At 40.3% G+C, this 27,126-nt stretch overlaps 1 protein-coding gene across 6 annotated transcripts in view; it reads right to left on the reverse strand.

Moving 5' to 3' along the window:
• Nucleotides 1-27,126, reverse strand: part of ADAMTS9 (ADAM metallopeptidase with thrombospondin type 1 motif 9) — a 171,761-nt gene that overhangs the window by 109,234 nt on the left and 35,401 nt on the right. For all 6 annotated transcript variants that reach the window (XM_060109127.1, XM_060109130.1, XM_060109131.1 and 3 more), the window contains exons 9-16: nt 24,773-24,919; nt 23,350-23,491; nt 21,290-21,394; nt 14,390-14,535; nt 5,242-5,423; nt 5,015-5,151; nt 3,125-3,242; nt 2,779-2,874 (exon numbers count right to left, since the gene is read on the reverse strand). In XM_060109127.1, the coding sequence (XP_059965110.1) occupies nt 2,779-2,874; nt 3,125-3,242; nt 5,015-5,151; nt 5,242-5,423; nt 14,390-14,535; nt 21,290-21,394; nt 23,350-23,491; nt 24,773-24,919 (1,073 nt within the window). The remainder of the gene's footprint in view (nt 1-2,778; nt 2,875-3,124; nt 3,243-5,014; nt 5,152-5,241; nt 5,424-14,389; nt 14,536-21,289; nt 21,395-23,349; nt 23,492-24,772; nt 24,920-27,126) is intronic.

Below are 27,126 nucleotides of genomic sequence, written 5' to 3' on the forward strand. Positions count from 1 at the left end.
TATCCCATTAGATGGTGAGTAGGAAAGGAGATAGGAGTCATCGGGTGAAATGGAGTTCCTGCTTTATCTTGAACTGAATCGACTGCTGTCTTCCCACTGCCACCATTCATCAAGGGCTAAGTGTCCTGGAGACAAATAAGCACCATGGAAATGGCTCCTTTTTCTCCTAGAGAAACACGAACATGGTAGCACTGGGTGCAACTTGGCTCTAACCCAACAGGAGGGAGGGGTCTATGCTGAAAGGATGACCTTTGACATTGAGACTTTCTGCTTCGGTACCTTGTGAAACAAATAGTTTCCTGAAAACAACAGTCTACTGCCCAACCTCCCACTAATGCGATTAGGGAGCTAATTTCCTGGGTTGGTTTCCCCCCCATTTCACCCATCAGAGCTGGGTTGCTACAAAGGCCCTCTCTCCTGGAAACTGCTCCTTCACCAACACATGTGAAAAGAGTATGGCTTGACTGACCTTGAAAAAAAAAAGTGAGGTATACAGATGATCGCTTAGCAACCGAACAGCTAGGACTGGCCTCCAGCAAGACTCAACTGGGGGCTTTAAAATCTTCTTAGAGCATTTGCTGCGCCTTCCTTCAAGCCAAGAGTAAACATTTACACACGGCATATTTGATGACAACATCATATTCCTCCTAACTTGTTAAGAAACCACTGTAAGGTTCAAAGGCTCTAAGGTCTTGACCTTCATGCTCGGTGAACTGTGACTCGCCATCTTTGCTTGGACTTTTCATTTGTTTCCAGAGAGACGTTCTTTGGCCAACAGGTAACTTTCCCATAATATTCCATTAAAGAGCCATGACTACCTCAGACTGTCTGTCCCAGATGACAAATCTTCTTTAATTTTGCTTTCATTCTTTACAAGGAGATCAAGAAACCTCTAGTGAGAAATAAAAGGATATCAGAAGGCCCTCCCCAATTCAGGCACCTGACCTGGTTGATGAAGTTGAATTGAACTGAGGCCACTGCTTGGAAGGAGATTATTTTTCCAAGAAGGAGAATAACAGTGGAGAATCCTTCTCCTTTTCGATGAGAAGAAGAATAGCTCAACATGGTGTTTGGCTCTCAGGAAATTAACCAATAAAGGAGGCTGCATGCAATGCTGCTGGATTTAATTAGGAAGTAGTAAGGCCACAGCAGTCACAGGTTCTAATTTATAATCCAGTCCACGAAGAAAAATGCTTGACCCATTGTGCACAGTGGTTGAAGGAGAAATGTGGGATTCCCCAAAAATAATTTGGAATTATTATAATGCTCTTCCCCTAGACAGCCATTGTCTCTCGCTACAATTCAAGCATTTCAACTCCACTGTTCCTGCCCACTCTCAGTATCCCAATTTTCTTTATGCTGCTCTGTTTTCTAATTTTACTTATTACCTTCTATTACCTGTTTATTGTCTATCTCCTTCCACTAAAAAGTTCTAAGAAGACAGAAATTTTTTTTTTAATGTTTTTGTTCTGTTTTGTTCATTGTGCCTAGAATAGGGCCTGGCACATATTAAATAAGTGGCTGGCTGAATGAATGATGAGACATTGCAGAAAATGCTACAACAGAGGCATGTGTAAATGTTATATTTAATTAGCACGCTTGGCTAAAGGATCATTGCTTATCTGTAAACGATTTCATGCAGACATTCCAAAATATAGATACGGGTTCTAATTCAATCCAACAAATTCTCATTTCTAACTCAATATGTCCAGATGTTTGGACTAAGCCTCTGCAGAGGTGGTATCCAGATGCATGGAGTCCCTGCCTGGACATTATAAAAAGTCCATTCATTTCTTTTAAAAACTGACTGCCCAGCAAGACTGCCCTGATTTCTTCTAGATCTGAGTGCTACTTGTGCTGCTTTTCAGAGCTAAGAAGAGTCTGGTTGTGCAAGGCGACTAGCTGAATCCCTTTCTGTCATTACCCCAGTCCCCATGTCCTTTCTTTAATGAAAAATAATTGGGTGAATTTCCTAATCACTTATGGAAGTTTACAGAATGATAATCTGAAGTGAGACTGGGCTGAGCAAACAGTTGAAAGTAAACCCAGGGTTGTTGGTGAGCTGTAGTTTGAAAATAGGAATAGATATGAATTAATCATGTGCTTGGCCATGGTGAGAGAAAGATGAAGAAACTGTGAAATAACAAGATGGGCCATGTTAGCAATGACATAAGAAACACATTGCCAGTATAGAACCTTTTGGAATGATCAGGAATAATGAAATGTTGAATAAGTCCACCCGTGGTCTGCTATTGGTTAAGTCAACTAACACCTCTACTAAAACACTGGCATGTCAGTTACCCAAAGGAAAGGTTTTTTTTTTTTTTTTGAAAGACTCAAAAAGAGCAATGATTTTAGGCTAAACTTACAAGGCAAATACTTTCAAAATTTGATTTGGGGATATATGGGGATATATGTATATGTATAGCTGATTCACCCTGTTATATAGCAGAAACTAACACACCATTGTAAAGCAATTATACTCCAATAAAGATGTTAAAAAAAAAAGAAAAAAATTGATCTGGGGCCTATTTTCTAAGATCCAGAGTCTATTCCTTGATATTGACTACTATAACTACACAACTCTTAAATCAATAGGCTGAGGGTATAATGTACAAGGGAGAAATAAAATAATGAGTTTCAAGATCAACTTCTTTCTTTTATGAAAATACATGACATCTGAAAGCTGTCCACCTGCTATAGGGGAAAGGAAGTAGCCTCTGCCAACTGCTCCAGAGAACCAGAATTCCTGCAAACGGCAGGGGGCACCCATCTCACCTAAGTAGTTATCATCCTCTGATTTCCCTGAGAAACTGTGCTGCCGCACATCGATATTGGTAGCACCAGCTGGAATTCGGACCACAATATTGTAACCTGAAAAGAAGTGAGCAGAAATTGAGCATTCCACAGATTGGTTCATTTTCTCTAAGCATGGTGTAAAAGGTGGCAACAAAGGAATACAATATAATTCTCACTATTAGGTGCCTTATAGCCAGATGGGTAATGTACCTTATCAAGACTGATTTTTACACTTGACATGAATACTTTTACATATTACACGTGGTTAACAATGTTTACACTTTGACTATTTTCCTTCTCATGGTTCTTAGGAACAAATTCTTACCATAATGTACTGTATTAAATGTTCCTGCCACTGTTTTGCATGAAGAATTATCGCCACCACAAACCCCACATTTATCTCTCCGGGCTTTTGAGTTTAAAACATGATCGCATCCAGCTTGCTTTTAAAAAGAAAACAGTTGAAATACATGGTAAGTATTAGAGAGATTATAAAATGATAAGTAATGTGTTTCTTTGAATGAGGTGCATTCAAAATGACAAGAACTTTTAAGTCTCTTTAAACTTTCAAGGGTTGGGAACTCAAATTGTCTTTAGCCTTGCTGTGGGAAAATGTGGTCCTTGGACCAGCAGCCATGGGCATCCCCAATGATGCTGGGGATGCAGAATCTTAGGCCCCACCCAGATGTACTAAGTCAGAGTAGATTTTCCGGCATGCTAATAAGACCCTTAAGTGCTTCGTCTACAGATTAAAGTTAGAGAAGCACTAGTCCACAAGTAAAGTAAATGAGAAAAATAGCTCAGGAATGAAAAAAAAAACCAGAGAGGTTGAGGACTGTATCCCATTAAAGAGCTCAGAGCCCATCTTAAGGGAGCAGCCGCTGTCCACTGCAGGCTACTGCTGCCATATGCAGAAATTGGAGCCCAGTGTTGACGTATCCCAATTTTTCAAAAGGAACTGGAAAATTTGATTTTATGTGAAATCCCCTATGTTTAAATACAGGCTATGAATGGAGGACAAAGCATGACTGCAGGCTGCCAGGTTGAGGCCTCAGGCCCTAAGCACCCTCTTTAATTTCTTCACATCTTAATGCAATGCAGCAGTGTAGACTGGGGTCTGAAAAGGACACCGGCAATCACCAGAAGACCAGGAGGACAGAGTTCACATCCTCAACTATTTTGTTCCTTTGAATGAACTAGTCTTTGAGGAGACACTCAATGTTTTGCTGTAGCGCATGGACTGAAAAGGAAGTCCACACTGTAGCTGTGGGTCAGGAGGCAGGTGAAGCTCATAGGGGCTCTTCAATCAAATCCTATCAATGAGGAGCTCCAATGTGCCCTGGACTCCATGCAAGGAACAGATACATCATCTCAGAGCCTGGCTGCGAGGGATGACTTCTGACTGGTGAGAGCAGGGAAATGGTACCAAGCCCTCAAGAAATCAGCACTCTGATGCTTTACCATCTGCCAGAAGGGTCTCGATTTCCCTCCCAAGAATAATTTGCCTGTATGTCTTTGGAAAAAGTTTTTCTGCTTCAAATCAGAAATCTGAGTGAGGCCGGCTCTTCCTCATAACATCTTTTGGAGCACAGCTATTCAATCTACAAAACTCACTGTCAGGAAGCTTTTGGGTTTAACCTTATGCACTGTGGTTATCGTAAAGAAGTGTGTATGTGTGTCAATTATAATAAATCTTCACAGGGAGGTTTTTTTTCAGACTCCCACAGAGAGTGTCAGAAAAATCTAGGGCAGTGGTTCTCAAACTCTGGCATGCATCAGAATCAGGTGGTGCTGGGAGGGATAAATTAGGAGTTTGGGACTAACAGATACACACTACTATATGGAAAAGAGATAACCAACAAGGACCTACTGTATAGCACAGGGAACTATACTTGATATTTTGTAATAACCTATAGGGGAAAATAATCTGAAAAAGAACACACACACATATGTAACTGCATCACTTTGCTGTACACCTGGAACTAACACAACATTATAAATCAACTATACTTCAATAAAAAAATAAATAAAATAAAATAAAACATAAAGAAAAAAAAGAATTAGGTGGTGATGTTGGTCTGGGGGGCCCCACTTTGAGAACCACTGCCCTGGAGATAATGCACAGATACTAGCAGCTGCTATTCTATCCAGGAAGCCACACATCACAGCTTGGCAGCAAGACAGCACAGTGAAGAAATCGCCATCTGGGACTCACCCGGCAAAGGCCTTGGACACAGATGTCATTGGTGTCCTGGCCACACGGAGTTCCATCTACCACTCTGTCACGGAGCTGATAGTAGGCCGTGTTCCCCGCCACCCTGCAGAACAGCTTGCAGCGGTCCTTCATCAAAACTAGACAGGAGAAACACCACGCAACGTGACTTTTGTGCCTGGACCCCGTGCCAGCCTGCCAGCCACGAGCACGTCCCGAGATGCACTTACTCCCACTGTACTTCGGGACCCAGCGCACGTTCGGAAGCAGACCATTGATGTTGAAATGCTTTCCATCAAAGTGAGCACACTGTTCATCTCGGAAGTCTCGCTTCTGCTTGGGACATGGCTCCGTGTTGCAGGACTTAAATTTCATTCTGCGCCCTACACAGTACTTCCCACCATTTTTTGGCCTAAGAAAAGGTAAAGAACACACATGCTGTATTATAATGTATTTCTCCCCATTACTTGATAATGTAAAGGACACACATACTGTATTATAATATATTTCTCTAATGTATTATAGTGTCATGTATTACAATGTGGCTTCCTGTCTTTGAGGGAAACAAATGTGAAGTGGTCAGTGACAGTGGCCAGGGCAAGGGCTCTGGAATCTGGGTTTGCACTCTGCCTTCAGCATCATTAAGTGTATAACCTTGGGCCAGCCACTGAAGGTCCTTGAGCCTCAGCCCTTCCATTTGTAGAATGGGAAGGCACCACCTGGTAAGGCTGTTTTGAGGATAAAATGGGAGAGCATCTAACTTAAAGTGTGAAACATAAAACCTGGCGTCTGTTAGGCCATTCTGTGTCCTCCTTCCCGTGAACATACACAGTCCTTCAGTTTTAAAAACATAGAAGGTCAAAGGTACAAATGAGTACTTGGAATGCTCCTGTCTACCTTCCGTATCATGGTACATTCATGGGCAACCATCCTAAAACTTGCACCACTCCATTTCCATTCATTTCTGTCCCTCTTCTCTCTTCCTCTCTCTCCCTGCATGACCATTGTTTTTGCTTTGTTTTACAAATAAGATGGAATAAGATGTGCTCATATTTTGACTAACTTAACAGGAGACAGTGTGTAAAGGTTTCATTAACTTTTGTGTGACAAGAGTATGGAGGACGCCTTGCAAAGCATCACAATGTAAATTTAATCTCAGCATGCAACCCCGTTCATGGATTTTCCAGATGTGTCCCAGAGAGTATATTAAACAACCTGTCTCCCGGCAGTCAACAGCTTGCCAAGTGCATCACAGAAATGGGAAGATCACAGAATCAGAGGAAATTGGACTCACTCACAGCCCAGGGCTGGAGCAGCTCAGATACCAGAGCTACTCGGATACCACAGGTACCACAGTTGAGGGCACCTCTCCAACTGAAAGATTTCTACCTTTTCTCTTTAGAATGAATCTTTCAGAGTAATTTGGACCATAAGAAGTGTTTTTTGTTTTTTTTTGTTTTTTTGCTTTGTTTTGTTAAAACAGGACTTGGGGAAGGGAAATATATCCATGACTATAAAATACAGAATGAGGGGCAGTCTAGCTGAGCCCGTGAGGCTCTAGAGTTGGATCTGGCTTCTTATCTTGGCGCTACCCTCACTGTGTGACCTTAGACAGAGTTCCTAGCCTCCCATAGCTTCAGTTTTCCTCTCCTCTAAAATGAGTGCACACAGCAAATACCTAAAAATGTTAGTGACTGTGATGTTACGTCAGCACAACCCAACCTAACCCCATCTGATTCAGCAGTTTGTTTTTTGAGTACCAAATCTGAGCTATGATGTGTGCACCGTGAGGCAGGTCTCAGTGGTACTGCAGAGGGCCTGAGTCTCAGGAAGGGCTGCCTGGCCATGATGCTGTCATAAACGTGTTCCATCCACCAAAGATTTGTAGAGGGAGGTAAGAGCATGGGCTTTGCAGTTACAAGCTGGGTAACTTTGTGTAAGTTACCTGGTCTCCGTAAGCTTCATTCTGCACATGTAAACAGAGATGATACTGTGCACCTGAAAGGCTTGTTATAAATGAGGCGCTCAGCAAGGAGTCTCATAACTATTCATTGTTACTATGAAGAAGACTGCATCCAGGGATGCAAAACGGCACAAAACCCAACAGTACCTATATCTGATCATTTCCCCATTAGGCCTGTATGATTTATATCTGCCTTGTGTGCTTGACTCGCCCATATTCACTCATATCTTGCCCAAGGGGAGGGTAGCTGAGGTACTTTTATATCAAGGGATGGAAGGTTCAGAGAAGTTAAGGACTTTGCCCAAGGTAACACAGCTAATGAAAGAACAGAGACAGGACTGGAATTCAAGCTTCCCAGGTTCTCCCACTGTGCTCTTCCTGCTTCATTCTCTGGGAACTATGTTCCAGAGCCCTGTCTTTTTCTGTTTTGGTGCCATTTAGAGATACAGCCTTGGTTTTCTGGATACCAAGTTCTTCTCTCAGTACCAAAGCACCCCAGTCTCATGCATAAAATATCACTGATGACACATGAATAACAAATCAGGCTCATACCGCTGTAAAACCTGTTTTTCCTTCTACAAGGAAGACCCCTTCAATTTTTTCTCAAATTGAAATGATCTCTGTGGAATCTTTTTAAATGTCCCAACAAACTATAGTGGATCCATCAGATCATTTACCTATTGCCTGAAAGTAACTCATATTTCTTTCCCTTTGAAAATAAATTTTTTTCAGTGATTTTTTTTCTTTCGGTTCTCTTATGAAGTCTTTTCTGACTCTTGAAATTGATCAAGAGCAGCAGCTCCTTGGGCAGCCAAGAGTTAACATTTGCAGGTGGCTTCCTGATTCACATGGTAACAGAATCCACCTTTGCTTGCTTTGACCACTATCAAATGGCAAAGAGCATTTTGTGACTTATTTCTATAAATGACATTTAAAAAAATAAAGAACACACAGAAAACACTCCATGTAAAAGGCAATATTGCCGAAGGTTATAGATACAGATTCTGGAAACAGGATTTGAATCCCAGCTCTGCTTCTTAACCATGGTGCAATCGTAGGTAAATCGCTCAGTGTTGCTAAGCCTCAGTTTCCCTACCTGTAAAAGAAAGATGATGCTAATATCTACTTCAGTGGCTGAGTGAGGATTAATGGGTTAATAGATTCAAAGCACTTGAACAAGGCCAGCCATACAGTAAATGTTTAGCTATTACAAGGGTCTGTAAACTACAGCCTGTGGGCCAAATCCAGCCTACTACCTGTTTTTACATGGCCAGTGAGATAAGAATAGTTTTTACACTCTAAAAAAATTTAGAAATAAATAAAAAGAATATTTTGAGACACAAGAATTATATGAAATCCAAATTTCCCTGTTCATAAATGAAAGTTCTATTGGAACACAGTTACACCCACTCTATACATATTATCTACGCATGTTTTTCACTATATCAGCAAAGCTGAATAGCAAGGACAGCCATCCTATGGTCCACTAAAACGAAGATATTTATTATCTGACCCTTTACAGAAAAAGTTTGCTGACCCCTGAGTAGTCTAGTGTACAGGGCACCATGTCACTTTGCAACTTCAGTCACTGACTGTGCACAGCCATCCTGTGCAGTAGGTAGTAGCATCCTTGTTTCTGAACCCTTGCTTGAACTGGGTTCAGAAATGTTAAGTAACCTGGCAAGGTCACATGCAGTTAAGTGAGACATACTGGCTGAGAGACCAAGGCAGGTCTCCCTGACCCAAAGCCCACAGTCTGGTCTCTCTCCCATGCTGACTCTCTTGAGACAGGTCTCTTTCCATTTCAAAACTGATTCTATGACTTTATTTGCTTTTTATGTAAAGGCAAATGATACTTTATGAATAAGCATAAATTTGTCCTTTAGAAATATATGGCTTTTTTAATATCCTAGACAACAGGATCTCTGCTTGATTTGCATGTCCTGTGTAATGAGGACGGCTTTACACAACTGAACTTACGTTTCAGCATGGAGAAATTCATGTTTTAATTTAATAATTTAGCTGGATGGAAGTTTTTTCCCCATATAGGTAAATACTGAAAATTATAGGAAATGTAGCTTTAAAAATAATATTAATCACATTTTCCAACTATTAAGATCCTCTTAAAGTAATGCTTGTTGAATAGGGATGGAAAGGACTTAAGGAAATTGCTGATTAATTACTATGAAAGTAACTATATTCAGCATAGGCAAGCTGAATCATACATACAAAGAAAATTCACGATGTAGCATGGCCAAAGCTATGAAAGAGTTTTTGCCAAGATCATGGCAGGTGCATTCTACTCTCAAGCAAAGCTAAACTTTGGTCTGCAAATGGGTTTGAAAAGAAATCTCAACATCTATGTTTACTTACGATGAATTACAGTTAGCACAAGGAAGAAATTTCTAATGATACAACAGGCGGCCTGAGAAGGTAGTGTATTTTCTACATTTGGAGGGTTTTAAGAGGGGTCTAATGACCGATTACGGAGAATGCTGAAAGAATATTCAACGATTAGATGGGGTGGGCCAGGGAGCCATACTACCGATCGTTAATAATTCTGCCAAATGGGGCAGTCTGTGGGACTGGATATCTCTATTCATTCATTAGTTAATGGCTCTCCCACAGCAACCAATTCTCAATATTTCCAAAGACAGATCCTTCTTGACTTATGATGGGGTTATGCCTTGTTAAACCCATTGTAATTTGAAAATATCTTAAGTCAAAAATTCACTGAATGCACTTAATCTACTGGACATCCTAGCTTGGCCTAGCCTATGTTTAATATGCTCAAAACACTCAGGTTAGCCTACAGTTGGGCAAAATCATCTAACACAATGCTTATTTTATAATAAAGTATTGACTGTCTCTTATAATGTATTGAAGACTATACTGAAAGTAAACAACAGAAAGGTTATCTGGGTACAGAATGGTTCTAAGTGTATTAGTTGTTTACCCTCATGATCGTGTGGCTGACTGGGAGGTGCAGTGGCCACCGCTGCCCAACATCAACAGAGCAGCCTTGCCATGTGCATGGGATCATGCTGTACTTGATGAGCAAGCTTTAGAAAGCATATCCTTTCTAGTTTCATATCCCAAACAAGCTGTTGGTCCCAACTGGCTCACCATCATGAGAATGGAGCCTTAATGTTTTATCTTTAAATGCTTTATTTTTTTAAAACCATTTTTGACTGATGCCCTACATATAAGATAAGCATATGTTCTGGTTTGTAAGGATGGTCCCAGTTTACATCTGTTGTCCTGGAGAAGTTATTGATAGCTCCCCTTTCAATTCTCAAAGTGTCCTGAATTAAACAATTATGTGGTCACCTGATCTATAAGAAACATGTAATAGAATAAAATTTAAAATCAGAATGACGAAAAACATAACTTGGAGTACCAAACAAGACAAAGACCGTGTATCACTAGCCTGACCAAAGATCAAAATGCAAAATTTGAAGCACTCTTTCTACTGAATGCGAATTGCTTTTGCACCATTGTAAAGAAATCTTAAGTCTAACCATTGTAAGTGGGGGACCATCTGTAAATTCATCCAACTCAGCGCTCAAAAAAACTTTGCTGCCATTCTTTACACCCAAATGAGAGACTGGTTTTCTTACATGAAACAAACATATGTTTATTCTCTTTTATGGAAGATTTCATAAGCAGCTGCTATGCTCAAAGCCTAAATGGGAAATATTTAGTTCACAAATCCTGTCTTTTCTCAAATCTATGAGTTTATTATTATTCTTTAATTTAACCTATCTCCTAATTTAAAAGCAAAAGAGAAGCATGAAAAGAAGGAAATATTTTGCCTTTCCTAAAGAACTCGTGTGATTTTTTAGTTTGATGGACTATAACAATTCTATAAACCATTTTGTTCCAGCCACCAGGAAGCTCAGAGCCAAATTTAGAGCACAAAACAAGTATATGGGCCAATGGCCTGGTAATGAATCTTCTATTTCCAACACTTTGTCTTGTTTGGTACTCCAAGTTATGTTTTTGGTCATTCTGATTTTAAATTTTATTCTATTACATATTTCTTATAGATCAGGTGACCATATAATTGTTTAATTCAGCACACTTTGAGAATTGAAAGGGGAGCTATCAATAACTTCTCCAGGACAACAGATGTAAACTGGGACCATCCTTACAAACCAGAACATATGCTTATCTTATATGTAGGGCATCAGTCAAAAATGGCTTTAAAAAAATAAAGCATTTAAAGATAAAACATTAAGGCTCCATTCTCATGATGGTGAGCCAGTTGGGACCAACAACTTGTTTGGGATATGAAATTAGAAAGGATATGCTTTCTAAAGCTTGCTCATCAAGTACAGCATGATCGCATGCACATGGCAAGGCTGCTTCTCTTTTTTAGCCTGCATGCTTTCAAGGAAAATAAAAAACCTAAAAATATAGCTTAAAGTATCCAGATGCTAAATAAATACATTTTTGAATCACATGAATACAGTGAAAACATGAGAACTCAGTGTTCTCAATAAAGGTGTACCTTGGATTCTGAAAATGGAGATCTTCATTATATTCTAAGGGCTCCGCAAACTGAGAAAAGCATTTTGCCAGCAATGGGGGGGCTGGGAGGGGCTGCATTCTCTGAAACTTCCTGAGAATCAGGACAGCAACCACTTCCACATTCTACATAATGAACCATTTGTTCTGCGAATTTCTCTGAACAAGCTCTTTAACTGATTTGGACCTGACTTTCCCTTTTCAGTGTCCCTTTCCCTTGTCTAATTGACTCCCTCAGTGCCATCGTAACCTTGGTTTTAAGAGGCAGACTCCTTCCTTGGTTCCCAGGGACATCCCGAAGTGCAAATAACTTGGAGGAGTTTTAATGAAATGATGTCAGTGCTGACACTCAACTAGGTGGATTGTATTATTTTAAAACCTCCCATAGCAAACAGCCAGGACAAGGACCTCTAATTGAAGTCTTTAATGATCGGTTCCTAACTTCTGAATGAGAGGATCTTTGCTTCACTTTGAAGCTCAAGATCTTTTCCTGCTGAGATCTTTACACTGGGTGATTTCCTTTGTCTGCTCCATTCCAATTATGGAGTGATTTATCTCTTTCCACTTTCCACACTACTTTTAGAATTATTCTAAGACTATTTAAAAAAACAAAAAGCAACCCCCCACTTCTTTTGAATGGAATATTCTTGAGTCAAAATGTTAAAAGTACTTACTATTTGCAATATCCACACTATCATGATAATAATAGCTCACTATAATAATCACGATTTGGTTCAATGTAGCCACCCAAGAGTTTTTAAGTTTTAAAAAAATTCATATCTGTTGCTAGCTTAAAATGTTTTATTTTGAAACTTCAACAGTACAAGCAGCTAGGATATATAATTGATTTTAACAAGCAAGCTGTGGAACAATATATATAGGATGACCCTTATTTTATATTTTGTAATATTTATTTCATATAATACATATTACATCTATAATCTCTTTTAAAAGTTTGAAATAACACACAACAAATGATTTTTTAGTGGTTATTTATTGTGGGGGAGTATTGGGGGTAAGAATAATAATGGCACTAAGTTTTTATATGATATACTTTTGTATCTGAATTTTTTGAAAGCATCTACTATATTTATATTATTATTTTAAAAACTAATACTAAGTATAGACACTATGGAAAAATCTAACCTAACGTGTATTAGTTTATATCCATAGCTACAGTGTTACTTTTACAGACCAGAGCCTATGTCTTATAGCTCTTTACTTGTCCTTAGAGATTAATATTACGTGGATATGAAATAATGTTGGACTGTGAACAAAAATAAATTAAAATAAATTGATCACCATCTGTGATTTGGACTATACAGATTATTTATTTAGACCAGGGCTTGCAACAGCAGGCTAAAGCTATGTCCTTTTTGGTATACACAATTCATATTCTTATAAAACATTGGAAGCACCCCACCCTTGGTCTGCAGTACTCTACAGTACAACCTACTCTACTGCACAAGCCTGCTTTGCTCCTCTACCTGCTTGCTTCTCTCTACAATCCAGTCTACTATCCTTAATGTAGGCTGTTAAAAATAAATGAGTACTGCTGAGCCAAACCCTTTTACAAAACCCCAACGCAGCTGGTTCTTAAAAATGGTTGTGAGTTTGCACATCTAAAAACGAATCTGGGAAGACCTCTTGGGCTACATAGGTTCAATGGCAATAATATCATGTATTATTTTCTATCCCTTTAAACTTTATGCATCTTACATCCACACAAAATTTGATGTCATTACTTATAATGAAGATAGCAACTTTTTTTTTTTTTTTTTTTTTTTGCGGTATGCGGGCCTCTCACTGTTGTGGCCTCCCCCGTTGCGGAGCACAGGCTCCGGACGCGCAGGCTCCGGACGCGCAGGCTCAGCGGCCATGGCTCACGGGCCCAGCCGCTCCGCGGCATATGGGATCCTCCCAGACCGGGGCACGAACCCGTATCCCCTGCATCGGCAGGCGGACTCTCAACCACTTGTGCCACCAGGGAGGCCCGAAGATAGCAACTTTTTAAATCCACTTATAAATAGCCTCTCCCCAAACACACGTCTATCGTGATAAGATGCTGGGAAAGAAGCCTGTGGGCTTCATTTGAGAATGTAAGTTTCAACAAGGTTCTACCGGTAGAGACACTCATGGTCACATTCTGAGAATTATCCTGAAAAGCAGTTTACTTTACTTTTTTTTTTGCAGTACGTGGGCCTCTCACTGTTGTGGCCTCTCCCGCTGCGGAGCACAGGCTCCGGACGCGCAGGCTCAGCGGCCATGGCTCACAGGCCCATCTGCTCCACAGCATGTGGGATCTTCCCGGACCGGGGCACGAACCCGTGTCCCCTGCATCGGCAGGCGGACTCTCAACCACTGCGCCACCAGGGAAGCCCCCCTACTTTACTTTTGATTCAAAAGTAAATCCTGACTTAGGGCTCCAGGTCCCTTGGGGTTCCACTCATGCCGCCTTGGGGGTCTGTGTGCCCTTTTCAGCATTTCAGTAGCTAACTGGAAAGGATATATTTATCTACAATCTGGAAGGAAATGTCTGATTTCTTTGTTTCCTCATGAAAATCCCCTTGTTCACTTTATTAGTGTGCTATTCCAAGCTCTGGGCGGGGGGGCTGGCAGTGAGTATACCTGTCAAAATTGTTGACCAACCAACACAAAGCATCTACCATTTAAGAAACAAAACTTTTAATAATAAAGAGTCACAGGAGAAAAATAATAATACAGAGAGATAGAGCTTAGATAACATTGGTCTGGGCAGCTCTAGATGTCCACCCACTGTCTAATTTGGAAAGAGCTCTTTACTTGCCTCCAGCTAAATTATTCGCTTTAGGAATTTTTTCACCCCTGCTACCCCGATAATAAGAGTGACGAGTTCCAGGACTTACTCTGGTCTGTTGCACTCTCGAACAGCTGTTTTGATACCCCCTCCACATGTTCTTGAGCAGGTTCCAAAGTGACTCCAACTTCCCCAGGATCCATCAGTCACGGGGACCTCCATTTCTTTGGGAACACAAAATCCAAACTTGCAGTGCTGTATTTAATAAGGGGAACAGTGAGGGAGAGCTCGGTGCTTGAGATATTGTAGGACCCGCTTGTCCTTTTAAACATACCATACTTTCATTGTTTTCCATGCACTGGTTTGAAATGCTACAATTGCATCATCTACGTGAGTCATGGAAATGGTAGGGAGTTTAATCTCGGGCTTAGTGGTTTTAGGCGGTGTCTTCATTTACCACTGGCTTGAATAAAACTGCCCAATGAGTGGCTGGCTCCAGGCTGTTAGGGTAGGTCCCATGGCCAGCCTAGAAGCGCTCAATTAGTCTACTTGGAAAAATGAGGCGTGCAAATGGGCTGTCTACTGGTTGTAGACAGGGCCAAAATGAGTTATTGGATTTGCATAGTGCATCTCCATTAACAAGGCCTAGAGATGTTGTGAGCCTGGTAAAATACAATGCTTTACTGCTCCTCACAGATTTGAAAACCAATTTTAATTAAATGGGAGAGGGGAAAAAAAGCTGGTTACGTGATTCCTATAAACTCCCTCTAGCAGAGAACACAGGATGAGACTAAAGCAAAAATGGACACATTACAGAGAGCCCTAAACTTTACTGCTTTTTGGTTACTAATGGTTTCTGATTCTACAGCCTAGAGCAGGAAGAAGGCCATGATGCTTAAAGCAAAACAAAGTAAAACTCCTCAGCAGGACAAGTGAGTGGAGAAGCCCATTTCAATCCTCTGCCATTGTTGGGGTGTGAGGCCCCGACACAAAGCCGAGGTCAATGAGCAATGGACAAAGGAAGAGGGGCGGCAGTGGCAGCAGGAGGGTGACGCCCTGCCGCTTGCTCAGATCTCTGAAGCGGAGCTGGTGGTGGCCACTGTGATTTATCCAAAGGGAGGACCCGGGCACGCAGTTCAGAAGCAGAGTAGCCTGGAGGCCAGGCGGTGGGGGGAGCGTGTGGGGAAAGGGAACATATAAGAGGCTGGTGAAGGCTCAGTCAATGGCCAGTCCCAGCAAAGGTCTGGCGAACAATTATTTTAAAGAGTGCAGTTAGGCTTTCTCTATTCTGCCCTGCCTTCTCCCTTGTAATTATCCTCCTGAGTATCTGAGGACACATCCCTTTTCCTGGGCTATTTGGCTGAGGCTTAAAAGGTTCGGCATCCAAAGAATCCTGGGCAACTCTGCACCCAAGAAATGAGGGCAGAGGTGACCACATCACTCCCTGAAATCATTTTATAGTTGTCTTTACAGCGGTCTTGAACATTCCTTGGAATATATGCACATAAAATCAATGAGAGGCAGCTTGGTCTAGAGCGCCACTATCCAATAAGAGTGTAACATGCGCCACATATGTAATCTAAAAAATTCTAGCAGCCACATTAAAACAAGTAAAAAGAACACTGAAGGTAACTTTAATATATTTTATTTAGCTCAAAATGTCTAAGACATTACTATGTCTCCATGTAATCAACATAAAATTATAAATAAGATTTTTTCCCACACTTTCTTTTCCATGCTAGATTTTTAACACCTGGTGTGTATTTTCATTTTAGCACATTTCAGTTCAGACTGACATTTCAAATGCTCACCAGTCATGGGTAGCTAGTAGCTGCCATATCGGACAGAGCAGGTCTTAAGGGGACAAAGCTTAGCAGGCAAACAGTCTGGTGGTGTGGGATGGCCATTCTACAAACTAACTGTGACCTCGTTGAGTCACTGAACTCTATTTCCATAGCTGAAAAATGGGGACCTACCTGCCAAAGTTGTTTTGAGTATAACATAAGACAATGTATGGAAAGCACCTAGTACACAGATAAGCACATAGGAGACCCAACTTGAACAAGGTTTGTAATAATAAAAGCAAATATTTACATAGCACTTAACATTTGCCAGGCATTGTTCTAAGCGCTATGTATGTATAACTTACTTAATCCTCACAGCATACTATGAAATAGGTACTACTATTACCCCCATTTCTACAGAAAAGAAAATGGAGGCACAGGGAGGTGGATGTCAAACATCTGGTAAGGGGCTGAGCTGATACTGAAACACAGACAATCTGGCTCCAGAGTGCATACTCTTAGCTGTGACACATGCTGCCTCTCAACTGTGAGCAAATGGGAACAACTGTTGACATCTAAATAAAGACTGAAATTTAAAAGCAAGATTAATGAGATGGTTAGGTAAGGCTGACACTCCAATGTGTCTACCCAATATCCATTCTCTCCTTCATCCTTATTAATAGAATCTATATTTCCCTGGATTCTTGTATAGATAGGAATGGTCAAAGAGATTTCAGCAGAATTCACTGGGTCAGATTCCTGGGAAGGTCCTTTTGCCCCTTTGTTCCTTGCCCTTTGGCTTCATTCTGCCCAAGACTCAGAGTTGATGGCTGGAGCTATAGCAGCAATTTTGTGACTTTAAGGACGATGGCCATTTGCATATGATAGTAGAGCAGAAAGCAATTAGGAACCTGGGTCTCTGATGATTTTGTAGACCTACCATAATAGCTCCATGGCCTGCCTACCTCTGACTAGTTTTTTGTGTGTGTGTCAGAAAAAGAGCCAACTTGCTTACACTACTACAATTTGGTCTGACCTGAACAAAATTCCTAACTAATATACAATTGAGGTCACAGCTGATGCCCAAATTCAGCCATCAAATCTTGACACCAGGTACACATTTTATAAATTCTACACACTAAGGAGAACGTTCCTATGACTAGTCATGGACTTTCATAATGAAATTTGTCTGTAAATACATTTTTTTCATGTCACTTCAGTCTTCAATCTGTTGGCCTCTCTATTCTATAGACTCTACCTCCACACAAGAATAATCTTCAAAGCGACCATAATTCTCATTAAGCATTACCATAAACCAGAGCAGAATAAGGGCATAGGTTAAGAAGAGTGTTGCCATTCAGCACTGGATTCAAATGTCCTCATAGGGTCCCTTTTTAACAGAAAACCTGTTTTAAAATTTTTAAAAATTCATCTGCAAATTAAATATTTCTTACTGACACGACCACTGGCAGGGGTTCACAGGGGAGGGAGAACCTCAGAGGAAGAGGGGAAGAACCTGAGGTGACAGAGGCTGGACATGGGGACTGTTTGGTGAATATGTATCAAGATAGTCTATTTTACCAGGAAATTGAACAAACAATAATTATGTACTGGAAAAGCCATTACATCATAACAAACCATTAGCGGCTACTGGAGCCAGAGCCAAAATATATAGTCAGCCTTTCCTAAAAGTGTTCAGAACCATTTAAATGATATTTTACATAAATGTTCTTTTTGAGATTGGAAGAACGATCTGGAGGTCAATTTTGTCCCAAGGAGGCTTAAAACACAAGAGTTTCAAATCTCAGATTTACAAACAGGGTTAAAATGAAAATGTTAATGGACTTAAGAAGAGAATGGAGAAAATAAAAGGACATGAGAGAGTCATTCATCAAAATAACATTGTGTCAGCAACCCAAGACAGATCACTGCTGAGGGAGCAGGGCAGAGAGAAGAGAAAGAAAAAAAAAAAAATTAACCCAGCAGCAAAGGGATACAGAATTTGCTAGAGAAAAGGATAACGTTTTACTGCCAATTCTATGAAAACAAAAGCGAAATGGAAAAACACAAAGAACGTCTATGCCAACATATTCACCATCTTATTTGTAAAATGCATAAATGTTCTTCTGGGGAATAAACAAATGAACATCCACATCTTTAATATAAGTTGCTAGACTTAGCCGCTTTTCTAAAACAAACTAAAAATGAACCCATCATGTTCTCCACATAGCTGCTTCTCTGAAGGTGTTCTGAATCTGCCTTTTGGAATGCCTTGATGTCTCTTGCTTTTGCTGAACAAAAGCATACAAGGGAAATGTTTTCTGAAAGATCTCCCCAGTTTCCCCATTTGTCAGGTATAAGATTACTGTGCAATCTCTTATTTTCTGTTTCTGTTACAAGAACAGAAGACTAGAAGAAGACACAACAGACACCTTCCCAGGTTCTGTGCTCCACGATTGACTGGGACACCATAGTACTACATGGAGCATGGTAGCCTGTACATGACTATTTTACTAAATACAATTCATTTCATCATACAATTGAAAGCTCTACTTTGTTATGGTTTTTCCAGCAGTAACATGTGTCAGAAAGAGACATAGTAGGTGGGTGCATCAGATTGACTAAGAACCATGACATAATATCAGTGATTTTTTTGAGCTCAGACAGACTCCATTTAAATATATAGTTGGCTGGCTCCAACTCAAGCCAACTAGCCAAGTTGTCAACTAGATACCATGTCTATTGTCATCTCTCACCAACTGAGAGCAGCTATAGGGGTCACTGTGTTTAGAAGGACTCTGAGGCCACATTGTCATTTAGGAAGAAAGAGTGAATGCTTGATGGCTGCCATGGAAACCTGAGAACCATATCCCCACTCAAACCTATGATCCTCTGGCCATCAGAACTTTGAGTTAAATGTTTTGCAAAATGTGAAAGGTTCACTATGGCCAAAGAGATATATTTCTTCTTAAGCTAATGAAAGGTGCGGTGCAGAAACTGTTATGCCTATGTCCTTAGGCTGTTTTCTTAGGCGGCTCCTGGAGAAAGCAGTATTCTCAATTGCTAAGGTTCTAGCCATCGAGAAGTGAGACCAGAGCTGATGGAGTAACCAAGCTAAATCAAATGAAAAATCATCTTCATTATAATTTTATAAAACCACCCTAATAAAGTTTAAAAAATAGAAAAACCACTCTGAGAAATGACTGGATAAGCCACTAGTTCTCCTATTTGACCATGGAAACTTAAAGAGCTCAGTGAGCTTGAGTTATGGCCACTCCTGTGGACCCTGCAGCCCCTTCAGACAAAGAAAGCAAAGGAGAGAATTGGGAAGGGAGTGGGTAGGGTGTGTGAGGACTCTGCCCTGAATGAGCTGAATGACCTTGGGCAAGTCACTGCTCTTTTCTGTTTCCTATCTATAAAACTGGGGAAGGGCCATCATCAAAAAATCTAGAAACGATAAATGCTGGAGAGGGTGTGGAGAAAAGGGAACACTCTTGCACTGCTGGTGGGAATGTGAATTGGTACAGCCACTATGGAGAACAGTATGGAGGTTCCTTAAAAAACTACAAATAGAACTACCATATGACCCAGCAATCACACTACTAGGCATATACCCTGAAAGAACCATAATTCAAAAAGAGTCATGTACCAAAATGTTCATTGCAGCTCTATTCACAATAGCCCGGAGATGGAAACAACCTAAGTGTCCATCATCGGATGAATGGATAAAGAAGATGTGGCACATATATACAATGGAATATTACTCAGCCATAAAGAGAAACGAAATTGAGCTATTTGTAATGAGGTGGATGGACCTAGAGTCTGTCATATCATAGAGTGAAGTAAGTCAGAAAGAGAAAGATAAATACCATATGCTAACACATATACATGGAATTTAAGAAAAAAAATGTCATGAAGAACCTAGGGGTAAAACAGGAATAAAGACACAGACCTACTTGAGAATGGACTTGAGGATATGGGGAGGGGGAAGGGTAAGCTGTGACAAAGTGAGAGAGAGGCATGGACATATATACACTACCAAACATAAGGTAGATAGATAGTGGGAAGCAGCTGCATAGCACAGGGAGATCAGCTTGGTGCTTTGTGACCACCTGGAGGGGTGGGATAGGGAGGGTGGGAGGGAGGGAGACGCAAGAGGGAAGGGATATGGGAACAGATGTATATGTATAACTGATTCACTTTATTATAAAGCAGAAACTAAAAAAAAAAAAACAACTGGGGAAGGGATGGTTAAGTTCCTCATCTCTGAGGACCCCATGTTTCCATTGAAACACTCTGGGGGCCACTGATTCCACAAGGTAAAGAAGAAGCACAGAAAATGAGATGAGAACAAAATATTAAAAGTGAGTAAAGTGGACAATGAGAGAAGAAAGGAAAAAACTTATGTAAGGATAACATGAGACTCAGATATAGTACAGGGATTACATCATAAGGTAAGTGACTGAACACCATTTTTTGTATGGATTAAAAAAATCAGGTTTATATCTACAACTTTTTGTAACCAAAGCCTTAACATACTACCTTTTTTTTTTTTTCTTAGATGGACACCAGGTGCAAAGTTTGCATTGATCATATTCCTAGTTGCTGGGACATTGTTATCATTGGGTTGTACAAGCAGCAGATTTTGTTTGGCTATTAGCCAATAAGTAGGAGCCATTACAACCAACTCAGAATGTGGATTTGGATGTATCTCAGGTGACATCACAGTGCCTTAAAGGGGTCAAAACAGGCTGGGAAAAGCCTTGTATCCAAGTAGTGAGCATGGCAAGTCTTCCCGTATTTCCGTAATTTTAAGATGTACCACCAACTTAATAATGGCCTTCCACTGCCACCCCAAAAGAAAGAGGAAAAGAGAGAAAGAGAGAGAGAGAGAGAGAGAGAGAGAGAAAAGAAATGTTACCTCACATTAAATGTACCCATAAATTGAAAAGCACATTGGGATTTAAAAAACTTTAAAATGAGGAAAAGTTATGTCTTAAAATCGAGGCAATAATGATAGCTATGTCCCTCATGTCAGTATTATGCTATAAGGTAAGTCTGCACAACTTTCAACAGGAAAGTTGAACCTCCTGCCTCAAAAAAGTATTATGCATGCTGACATATGCTACATTAACTTATGTTCTAAACAACGGTGACTGAGCCTACAGCCCAAATCTTGCCCATGTCTGCCCCAAGACAGAAGGACGGATCGGGGCGTTACTTGCCTTTCCAGGCTCACACTCGGTCCCATCAGCCCAGGGCGTGTGCTGAGTCCGGCAGCCTTTGTGCGCTCCATCCGCATTATTGCACCAGAGCCGTCTGCACTGCATCTGCGCAATTCAGTTGAATGACAATTCAGTGACAATGTGATTAGAGGATATCAAGCAAGGCAATGGTTGCTTTCAACTAACCTTTTGCCAACGATGTAGAGCATAGGTTAGAAAAGGATTTTTTTCTTGGTATGATAAATGATAAAATATTCCAATGGATACAGAGAGCAGCCCAGGACACACATTTCTATGCCTGGGAGGACTTGCAGGGGTGTCAAAGGGGAACTACTATGCAACAGAAACATACGAGATGTCATCTGGTCATAGTAACATCTCCCCATATTACAGATAAGGAAACTGAGGCTGGCAAAGAGCAAAGTATCACACTGGAAATATGTGATGTGAGTTTAGGTTTGCAATGAGCTGTGATTGGAGAGTGGGTTTTGAGTTACGTTGTGATTAGAGTTAACATTTGGCTTGATGTTAAAACGGGTGTTTTTTTCCTACTCAGCATATGTTACCATGATCATATTATGACTCTTTTCTAGGGCTTTCAGGGGTTGTCAGAGGAAAGAAGGGACAAAATATCATGAAATATTTCAGGTATGCAAAAAGTATTAACAATAACATAATGGATACCCATGTGGTCACCACCCAAACAAAGAAAGAAGACTTCACAGGCTCAGCTGAATGCCATGCACACTCATTCTCAATCCCAATCCCTTCCCCTTCTTCCCACAGGTAACCACTGTCCTAGTGATGCGCACCATCTCATCATTCCCATTGCTTTTACTACCAATGTATAAATATCTATCCATGATATACAGCATTTCAGCTTTAAACAAACAATGCTGTTCGAGATTTCAGGATATACGGATACGTCCTACAACTTCCTGTTTTTCCCCTCTACACACTCTGTTTTTTGAGTTATCCAAGTTGACATATTTAGCTCTATTTCAGGCATAGTTTTTAAAGATAATTTTTCTCCTGATGATGAAAATAAACAATATTCATAGTAGAAAAATTCAGAAGCTACTATTTTTTAATAGAAAAAAAGCTTTAAATGATCCAGTCTTTCCTGAAGCTTTTTTCCCCCTTTTACATTGAGAACATACTCTGTAAAATAATTGTTTATCCTGTTATTTTAATTTAAAACTATAGCTAGAGCATGTTCCCTTGTAGAGTTACTTTTCAATTTTTGTATAATATCGCATTAAATGGAGATACTATAGTTTGCTTAACGTTTCCATTCTTGGGCATGTGCATTACTCTGCATGTTTGCCATCAAGAGTAACAGAGAAACGAATATAATCATAGATACATTTTACAGAAAATTTTTTGTTATCTCCATGGAATCACTGTACCTGCCAATTTACCATGCTATCTCTGAACCACTCCCAGCAAAATAAACAAACAAATACCCAAAAGAATAGAATGGGGCATCCCAGAGAAGCACAGTTCTGCTGATATGCCTCCGGATAACCACTGGATCAAATCGCTGGTCCAAATGTCCATGACACATACATCAAAGTGTCACACACTTGCCAGCTGAGCTACCACCAGAAACCGTTTCAAGCCCCAGGTGGTCACAGGACACAGCTTCGACAAGCTAAAACAGGGAAACAGGTCTGTCTCACAAATTACTGAATCTAGAAGAGCACCTAAAATAAAAGTCATCTGGACAAGGCAGTGGGAAGGAAAGGAGACAAGGAGGGAAAAGGGCTGAGCTCTGTCATTACGAGCTTTGTAACCTTGTCCGCTCTGAGCCTCACTTACCACTTATAAAATGAAAATGGTAATGGCATCTCCCTTTTGGGCTGAGAGTGAAATGAGAAAGTTCAGGTAAGGCCCACATGCAACACCGAGCACTATTACTGTTTATCCCCATCATCACTATAGTCAATGGACCACTCAATGAGTGGTTTATGTTAAGAGTGAGAATCCAATGGAAAACTATGAATAAAAAAAAGTCCAGAATCTATTTATGAGGGTAGAAACGGCCCCCAGATACTTACCATATACGGGCACACCTGAGAACCTGGTCCAAAAATCAATTCACATTGTTTATTCACGTTGTAAAGGAGGCCTGGCAGTTGGAAAGGTAAAGGATAGGGTCTGGATTCAGGTTCGTTAAGCAGACACTCGCCGTAACCAGTGCTGTGGAAAGCAGAAAAACAAAGATGGTGAGGGCAGTGGATAAGATATGACTGTCAAAGGCTCCAGATGACAGTGAAGGCCATTCTGTCATTTTAATGGTGCAGAAGATGGTTCCTTTTTTGTATTTGTTTTATTCATTTCATCCAAACTTGAGTCCAGAAGCTGAAGTTCTGTTTTCGGTGCATACTTGTTTGTGGAAGCACCGGCTGTGCATACAACATAACCAGGAGGAAATATGTACCTGTTCCAGAATTTACCACCTTTCGGGGCAATTACCTATTTATTTTTCGACGTCTTCTCCAATAGGGTAAAGTGTCTTAGGGGTAAAATTAGTGCCTTTTTCACCCAAGCATGGGGCCCTGTCCATAACAACAAGTGTTTAGTAAATATTTGCTGATTTGCTTAGTGTTACAATAAGAAACACTTTAAATCACCTGGTTAAAAAAACCACACACACACACACACACACACACACACACACACACACACACACACACACACCACCACCCCCACCCCCCCAGCAACCTGCCAGTTCTTCCATGTTTCTGCAAACACTTCTTCTGGAAAATTCACACCCGGTGAGTTCTGATTAACAAAACCCCCTCTTCCCTGTGGCTGGGGAAATATACACCCAGTGACCTTGGGACAATCACTTAACCTTTTGTACATCTGGGAGAGATGAGCAATAAATCTGTGACACAAGGATTTTGTATAATGTAACTGGATCCTTGAGCAGCCTGGTGGGAAGCTTAAAAAAAAAACAAGAAAAGAGAGAAGGAGAAAGAGTCAAGGAGATAGAGAAAGCAAGAGACAGAGAGAGAATGTTCTCAATTCGACAATATGGAGGTCTGTGCAATTTTCGTCCACCCATGTAATGTTCTTTGGGGGCGTCTCACTTCCCCACCCCTTTCCAACACCAAATTACTAAGTTAGAAGCACATAAATATTTGTGGCCTTCCTTATGTCATCATATTCATGGTCCCTTTCCCAAGACCTGCACAGATTTCACAGCTTTACCAAGAATGAAGCAACATGTACATATTCTCTTTAAGATCCCAACCTTTTTCTTGAGCTCAGTCTGTAATCTTCTAAATTCTGGTGAGGACATGAACTACACAGATGTCAGAGAGTATTTTTCTTTTCCCTCTTCCCAGGAATGTCAACAAAAATAACAACTCAAAAGGAATGCTTGACTCTACATTTTCTTTCCCACAATTAGTTCACTGCATGGAGGCCAGATACTAGCATGAAGGCTGTGCTCAAAGAAAGTTCAACTCTTACTCTAAAAATTCAGTGATGTATTTTCGACTACACTTTGACCACATCCAGGGGTTGGTGTAGAAGTTCAGTGTTGGGGCCATGACATGCTGGGGGCTCTTGACTCCTTCTTCTTTGCACTTATTGTTGTCATCATGAGGCATGTTGAACCTAAGGCCAAGGAGATAATGATATAAAGAAGTGAATAAACACTAAGGGATACAGCTGTTATAATTGCATTGAGAACGCATCTTAGAGAAAAAATTCAACTGATGACTGCATTATGCATAAGAACCTGAGTCCTGGTGAGCAGAACAAAACCTACTAGAGGATTAAAGGTAGGGAGTAGAATAAAACATACTTCTGACTCAACTGAATACAAAGTGCCTTTAATGTAAAAAAAAAAAAAAAAAAGTGAATTGGGCCACTATTTGGTTTAGCTGTACTTTTTGGAATTGCAGAGGCTCTGCATGTGCTGTAGTTGGTGCTAGAATACAGTAGTTGGAATTCCTAATAAGCTGTTGAAGGCCAGTTTATAGAGTCAAGAACTTGGCAGGTTATGATAACACTGTGCACATAAAGAGTCAGTCAACTGTCAAAACTTGAAGTCAAAAGCTTCCTAATGAGAGGCTCAGGGTGGGTCTTGGCATCTCTTCTTCTTCGGGTCAGGCTGACAGATGCTAAAACCCTGCAAGTATACCGTTATAGAGGAGTGCAAAGTTCGTGCACAATAAAACCCATTAAGAAAAACTGCAAGCATGGAAACGAGAGGCACGCCAATCCAGTTGGCTTAACCCAGAGATGGCAAATAGTTTCATGCTTCATGCCAATTACAATTGATTGGTACCAGCTTCCTGAAAATCTGGGCACAAAAGTATTCTTAAACTAATCCAGGTTCTGCCCGAGAAAAGGCTGTGATGGAGTGCCAACATCCTCTTGGGTCTGGGAGGGAACTCGGCAGCGGCATTAACACATATTTGCCATTCTTGGCTTAGAGAGAGGAAGTGGGGGAAAAAATGACAGGAAGCATTTCTCAATCCAGAAACATCAGTTCTATGACCCACATGCCTTTCTCAGTAAGATAATTATCCATTGGGTAACAAGCTCACAGGGGCTGTCCTCTGGATGACTATTTCGAATCACAAAATTGATGTATATGATTAATTTGGCATTTAGGGAGGAATTCCCTTCACTAGTTCACCTTGAGTTACAAAAACAAGGGAGTCAGAAAGAAGTATGTAGACTTGCTTCATATAAAAACAAAAGCTGGAATAAAAGTCTGTGAAATCCATACCAGTAATTTCTCATGTTTGATTTCCTTTTTCTTTTAAAAATTTGGCCCCCTCAATAATTGCCAGATGGGAAATGTAAGACGGGTAAACTCCAACTGTCTTGGTTGAGCTTAACAGTAATAAATCCTTAAGACTCTATTTTCTTAAAGGAATGACTGCCCAGGTTTCCAAATCCCAGCTGCAGAGTCAGTCTAATACCTCCATCAACAAACCTAATACAAGCAAAATCTTCAAATCTTCCTTGTTTGTTTCTCTCTGGTGCAAAGGAGCTAGTGTTTATTCCCCACCCCACCATGACTTGATAAAATCCAGTTTATTTCACCGTGTAAACAGAAAACTTTTTTTTTCATTCAAATGTTAAGGCACCTTTGCTCATAGCAGGGGTGGTATAACAACTATTCATTGAGCACTTACTAAAAAATACTTAACAAGACATTTTTAGCATTCACAATGCTCCAGCTGGTGTGTTAAATGCATTCGATGCTTTATTTCATTTAATTTTATTTAATTTTACTTGATTTCATTTAATTTAAAATTATTTTTTTATTAATTTTATTTGACCCAATGAATAGTGTGCTATTACTATCCACATTTTACAGAAAAGGAAACTGATTTGTAGAGAGGTTTAACTATCAATATTTGATCAAGGTCACATGGTTACTAAGGGAGCTGGGATTGGAGTCTACTTCAGACTGATTCTAAAACCTCCTGTTTTGGAATACATACAAACTACATTCTCTCCTATGAGGCAAGTTGCGGAAGATTTGTCAGAAACACTGTGTAAGGATTTCTGTATTCAGTAGAGACTCAATTACCTCCCGAATTCTTCCTGACTCTTAGATTCTGGGTGTCTATGAAGCTGGTACGAGAAGCCAGGAGCTATTTGTGAGCATACAATGATGCTCAACAAATACAAGGTCAGTTGCTTTTTCCTCCCAACAGCTCTTGGGTTTTATATTATCAGAAAGTCATGACTGTAACAACTTAACATTTAATTTTGAAAAAGTTCATTAGAAAATCTGCTACAGAGTACGGGAGCAAATTTTTTTAAAAAAGGATTTTAACTTTTCTTAAAATATGAACAAA

This window comes from Mesoplodon densirostris, chromosome 10 (assembly GCF_025265405.1).
Source record: "Mesoplodon densirostris isolate mMesDen1 chromosome 10, mMesDen1 primary haplotype, whole genome shotgun sequence".
Taxonomy (NCBI): Eukaryota; Metazoa; Chordata; class Mammalia; order Artiodactyla; family Ziphiidae; genus Mesoplodon; species Mesoplodon densirostris.